Raw genomic sequence first — 6,000 nt, forward strand, 5'->3', positions numbered from 1 at the left:
CAACTTGATAAATACTCAATATCTAGTGTAGTTCGTTTAGAACATGATTAATTTTGGTTTCAAATAATTTGAGCCATGGGATATTGTGCACTAGAAACTATTTTTGACATGCTCTTTGGACTTCATTGTTCAATATCCTGGTCAACTATGAACACACATTTTGTAAGGGTAAGGGTCTGTGGGAGAAAGTTCACTTACCGAATAGTGAACAGCGGGAGAACAATAGATGTATTAAACAACTAGTCATATTGAAATGATATAAAAGAAGATGTATAAATAAGACTTCAAAATATTTAAGAAGAGAACTTTGGCCTTGTAATGATCCAAGATGGCATCTACAATAACACTGACTAAAACTAGTAGCTGAGAGAGACAAGGAAAGAGAATAAGTAAACATAGTTACCAATAAAACTTTAGACATCTTTACCTGAAAAAGTTTTAGCAGTTTACCTTCAAGAACAGAAAGGTTCCAGTTTTAGGAAAACAACAGAACTTGTGCAGGTGATTTCATGTTCCCTGAAAGCTAACGGAACATGCCACATGACTGCCAAGGGTTCAGAGCCAGTGTAATTACCCTGAAACAGAATTAGGGCACTTTCAACTAGGCTCTGTGCAGTATCATCCATGCTGACCTCCCTCATATCTTTCCAAACTTCACTAATTCATATTGGACCTTCTGTTCTGTACATGCCTGAGGTCCCATGACATGGAAAAAGAATGGCTGCACATGACCCATTTTAAACTAAACTAATCATTTGTTCCATAGTTATGTTTATATGGGCTATTTTAATGCAGTGGCACAAACTTCACACCAGGCCAGAGCAGCAAGAGTTAAATGATCTCCACAGAGAACGGGATTTCATTGACTTCAATCCACAATACTTGCCAAAGTTGTCAAGCTTGAAATAAGAGCCCATACAGCTATAGTAAATTATCAGCATATAACAAAAGACACAGAACAAGGCAGGCCTCAGAAGTGCTGTTCTACCCAGAGGAAAGATATCCCCCCTCCCTCTTTCAAGGCTCAGAGGAAACTACACTAGGCTACCAGCAATCCTCAAGCCCTGCAATGGGTCATGGGACTGCTTGCAGCCTCTTGGCCCTCTGCTAATGACTTTTGCTAGATAATCTGTCCAACTTGCATTTTGCTGTGATGCTAGAAGTACCTTTCCCAAACTGGAAGAAGAGCTCTGTGTGGCTTGAATGCTTGTCTCACTCAGCAACAGAAGTTGGTCCAGTAAAAGATATTACCTCACTCACCTGGTCTCTCTAATATCCTGGGACGGACACTACTATCATACTGCATACAAGACTCCATAAAGCAATGGTCCCCAAACTGTGGTGTGCACAAAGGAATGTTCAGGTCAGCCTCCACAGGGTGTGAGGAGGGAGTGCCACCCAGCCCTGCTCTACCCCCAGCCCCAGCCCCTGAGGGTGGGGGAGCAAAAAAGTTTGAGTCCCTGCCATAAAGCCATTCTACAATCGTTTCTTGTTGACATCCTTTGTCTGCTGTACATGAGTCCAGCACAGTAAATAAGTGTGATCTCTCACCTTAAAAAGGGATACTTGTTTTCTGACATGATTTATATTATATCAAATAAACCAACAGAAAAGCTCTAGAATAATTGGATTATTCCACCCAATAGCTAGTACAATCCAGCATGCACTAAGAGACAAATCCACTCAGGATCTATTAGGTGAAGAACTTAAGCTATTTCAAGGACCCATATACAGGTTTTTGTTTTGTTTTTTAAATTGGAAAAAATTTACAGATTTTATATATAGATGTAGGAGTTTTTTTTCTGGCATTACACTGAGAACAGAGCCAGTGTAATATTAGGCAGCCAAAAAAAAAAAAAAAAAAAAAAGCTAAATTTGAAGAGACCAAATCAGTACTTACTTTTCTAACAAAACGTGGGGGTAATATCTGATAATAGTTGGAGACAACAACTGACTATTCCTCAACAGATTGCAGATGAAACAAGAGGAAACAAACGACTGATTTTAACATTTAGCATCTGGACATCACAACAGTAGCTCTGCTCTCAATTACTCTATTATGTTTCAGGTAAGACAAAATATTGTTTTGACAACTTTAGATGTAATTGGTTTCTTGTCATGAAAAGATTTACCTTTTATTTACTGAAAATTAAAGTTCCTTAATATTAGGAGTTCCTCTTAATATAGCTTATTAAAGAGTTAACCATTACATAGATTCCCACAATAGGCAAAAAGTACTTATTGCAGTTTTCATCCATCCAATCAAAAAACAATCTCAAATTAAATTCAAGATGCTAGAACCATTTTGTTTATAACGTTCCTGAGCAATCAGAGGTTCAGAATATTAACAAAGAGACATTATCAAACAAATCATAAGAGCAGACAAATTTATCATCTCCCAATTCAGAGGAAAAACAAACAGTAGAAAAAAAAAAAACCCACCACCACCACCATTACAAACTTGTCCAGAGAGACAGGCCACCACTTTCAACTACAAATTTCCACTATTCTCTTGTAGCTGACACTGCATGTTTGTGACCTATAATTTTTCTTCAAGATGCTTAGCTCAAAATTTGAGCTCAGGTATGAAATACATGCAACTTGGCCATTTAAAAGCATCCATGTTATTTCTTAAAGAAATAACAAGCATCTTAGATATCACTCACGACACTTATTAACTTGCTAAAAGTTTTTTGGGGTTTTTTTTGCTGGTAGCAATGCAGGCTATTGGGCGGGGAAAGAGGAGAATTACTCTACTGATATCCAATATGAGTTCAGCCATCTCTCAGAATTTCACATACAAGGTTTTTCCAATGAATGTAATGTGAAAATACCAACCCGCTAAAAGTTGCATGCTAGTAGTGAATCTGGTTTTGCTATACTTTAGATGGAAAATATTGGAGACAGAATCTAATCAGATTGCGGGCTCCCCAGGACAAAGTCGTCTCATTTATCTAGGCACAGGAACAGCTAATCAGTGGTTCTCAAACTTCTATACTGGTGACCCCTTCCACACAGCAAGCCTCCGAGTGCGACTCCCCCTAATAAATTTTAAAAATGTATATACATTTAACACTATTATAAATGCTGGAGGCAAAGTTGGGTTTGGCCTGGAGTCTGAAAGCTCATGACCCCCCATGTAATAACCTCGTGATTCCATGGAGGGGTCCGGACCCCTAGTCTGAGATCCCCTGAGAGCCCCTAAATTCTAGGCTCAGCTCTGCCATTCAGTCACTCTCTGTGTAATCTTGGGAAAGGTCACTTGACTATGCCATTCTCTCAGTTTCCTCACCTGTAACTGAAGGATAACACTGACTGACCTACTTGAATGACATTTTGATATTCAGTTTTTATGTATTACTTTGAAAATGTAAAAAGAAAAGGAGTACTTGTGGCACCTTGGAGACTAACAAATTTATTAGAGCATAAGCTTTCGTGAGCTACAGCTCACTTCATCGGATGCATGAAGCTGTAGCTCACAAAAGCTTATGCTCTAATAAATTTGTTAGTCTCCAAGGTGCCACAAGTACTCCTTTTCTTTTTGCGAATACAGACTAACACGGCTGCTACTCTGAAACCTTTGAAAATGTAAAGTACTGAAAAAAAATATACATATCTGATTGACTGAACATTCCATTGACTGAACATTCCATCCCAAATGCTTCACTGACCCGAACCTCTACATACTACCACTAATTACAATGTGGATTTGAAAACTAGAACATAATAAATCTTTATTCTCATTTTCCACGGCCTTATCTTGAGTGCATGTTTTGGTTTTCAATCAAACATCACAGATAAGAGAGCTGTATGTTCCATTTTCACAATAAATCTCTGAACAAGGTACAGTGTTTTTTCACAGGTCAAAAATAGTACAAAGATTCAAGACCAACTTATCAGACAACTCCTTGTAGGAAGCTTTTTAAGAAAGGGGGGAGTCCCACACACCACGATTTAAGTCCCCACATATAATCCAAGCAGAATTACCAAGAAATTCATCTGTGGATTTAAATTAGTTGCTCCTACTCTTCAATGTGGGAGTAACAATTGGATCAGATTTCAGTTTTCCTTAACCACAGGTTTCAGAGTAGCAGCCATGTTAGTCTGTATCCGCAAAAAGAAAAGGAGTACTTGTGGCACCTTAGAGACTATGCTCAAATAAATTTGTTAGTCTCTAAGGTGCCACAATACTCCTTAACCACAGTTTTTCTTCAGTGTTATAGCTATCAGCTATAAAGAGTGAGAGTAAATAGCAGACTAAAAATATTTACAGTACTTTTTAAGATAAAAAGCACTACATAATTAAACATGAATCCGTGAATAAAAACATTAAAAAGCAAAAATATATACTTCAGCTTGGTTTTAAACAAAATACAGACCACACTGAAATTAAAACTGTGCTTTTATTGCTTCTTTGAGATCAGTTCTCAGGGCAGCATGCTCAGAAACTGCATGTCATTTTCAACAGCATAGTTAGCCTCTTCAGTTTGTTACCAATTGACATTTAAAAACATTGCTGATGTGTACACCAAATGCCATGATACAAAATACTATAATAAAAAACCACAAGGAAAGTCCTTACCTGTAAGTCTGTCTTCAGCCATTTGGAATCAAACCTAGTTTGAGCAGCCAGACAAAAAGGTTCAGAAGACATTTTCCTTCTTCAACCCTCTCCAGGCTGGCAGAGTGGCCAGACCTGTCAGTGGAGAGAAAAAAAAATTAGTAGATAAAATAAGCTATGCTTAAAAAATAAGTTATACTTGGCAATACCAGAAAAATTTCCATTTTCTCTAAAGTTGTATTCATATGAATCTCCCTATCTCACATAGGAGCTGACACCCTGACAATGCATAAAGGAGAGAAAAGAAAAGGTAGTAACAACGCTATTCAGACCACAAATCTTCCCCTCCCGATGATGGTGAAAACATCCTTTCTGATGCACCAAAGGATGCCATCAGAGGCCTGGGCTGATGTCTCTACCTCTCAGACCCGTAAATGGTGCATGAAATAAATAATTGACCCAGAGTACGCAAGCAGCCGACAAACCCAAAGCTAATGCCGTTTTTACACGCCCGCGCACACACACAGAGATGGACAGTGGTGGGCGGGGGGGGGGGGGAGGTTTCTATGATGCTCCTCTCCAAATACAGCATCCTCTGCCCCCTCAAGCTCAGCCAAGGCCCGTTGTCACCACCCCCCTACATTACTGCTCGAACTCGTCCTGTAATACGGTCTGCGGGCCGGGCATCCGGCCTCAGCACCGGTTAGTAAAGCCCCGAGCACCTCGGAATCCAGTTAGCCAGAAACGCTGCCCGGGCGCCCCGGGGAACCCAGGCTTCTGCGCAGCAGCCGCCCCGCCCCCGCCCCCACCCTGGCTCTGCCCGTCCCCTCGTTTTACCTGCCCCCAGGGCCGGGCCGGGCCGGGCCGGGCCAGTCCCTCTCCCGCCCTCCATTCAACCCCACCGAGACCCCCCCCATTAAATCCCCCGGGACAGGCCTGTCCACCTCCCCTGCCCCACTAACAGCTGCATAAACAGCAGGGGTCCGGCCAGCCCCAGCAGAGAGAACGGGGGGGGGGGGGGAGGGGGAAGAGATGGGCTCAGCTCGACCACCAGGGATCCCCTCCCCCAGCGCAGGGGCAGGGACGACTCCAATTTCTCACCCCCACAGCACCAAGGGCCGCCCAGGCCGCCGCCGCCGCCGCCGCGCTTACCCTCGGCGCCGTCTACGCTCGCGCAGCCGCTACACCACTCGAGCGATTCTTCTAATGCGACTCCTCGCCCCTCCCCCACCCCAGCCCCCTGCGGCAATACCGGAAGTAGGCGGGGCCTGGCCCTCCTCGGCCAATCCCGGAGCCGGCAGGAGGAGCCCGTCCACCAATCAGCGTGTGGGCAGGAGGTGGGACATCCTGTCTCGTAGCGGGAGGAGAGTAGGGGCTAGGCACTGATTGCGGGAGGGGCGGGGCCGAGGCGGGGAAAGGCCGTTGGCTGTTTGTGTTGC

The 6,000-nt window shown here is 42.8% G+C and overlaps 1 protein-coding gene across 6 annotated transcripts in view; it reads right to left on the minus strand.

Moving 5' to 3' along the window:
* HERC2 (HECT and RLD domain containing E3 ubiquitin protein ligase 2) overlaps positions 1-5,795 on the minus strand; it is a 216,607-nt gene extending 210,812 nt beyond the window's left edge. For 2 of the 6 annotated variants that reach the window (XR_006274540.1, XM_043493289.1), the window contains exons 1-2: positions 5,714-5,782; positions 4,583-4,696 (exon numbers count right to left, since the gene is read on the minus strand). Coding sequence is in view for 5 of the 6 variants with exons in the window: in XM_043493289.1 (XP_043349224.1) it covers positions 4,583-4,654 (72 nt within the window). In the remaining variant the exon portion in view is untranslated. Of the gene's footprint in view, positions 1-4,582; positions 4,697-5,082; positions 5,635-5,662 lie in introns of those variants that run through there. The other 4 variants (XM_038384377.2, XM_038384283.2, XM_043493153.1 and 1 more) reach the window with 3 other exon arrangements.
* Between the last annotated feature and the right edge of the window lie 205 nt (positions 5,796-6,000).

This window comes from Dermochelys coriacea, chromosome 1 (genome assembly GCF_009764565.3).
Source record: "Dermochelys coriacea isolate rDerCor1 chromosome 1, rDerCor1.pri.v4, whole genome shotgun sequence".
NCBI lineage: Eukaryota > Metazoa > Chordata > Testudines > Dermochelyidae > Dermochelys > Dermochelys coriacea.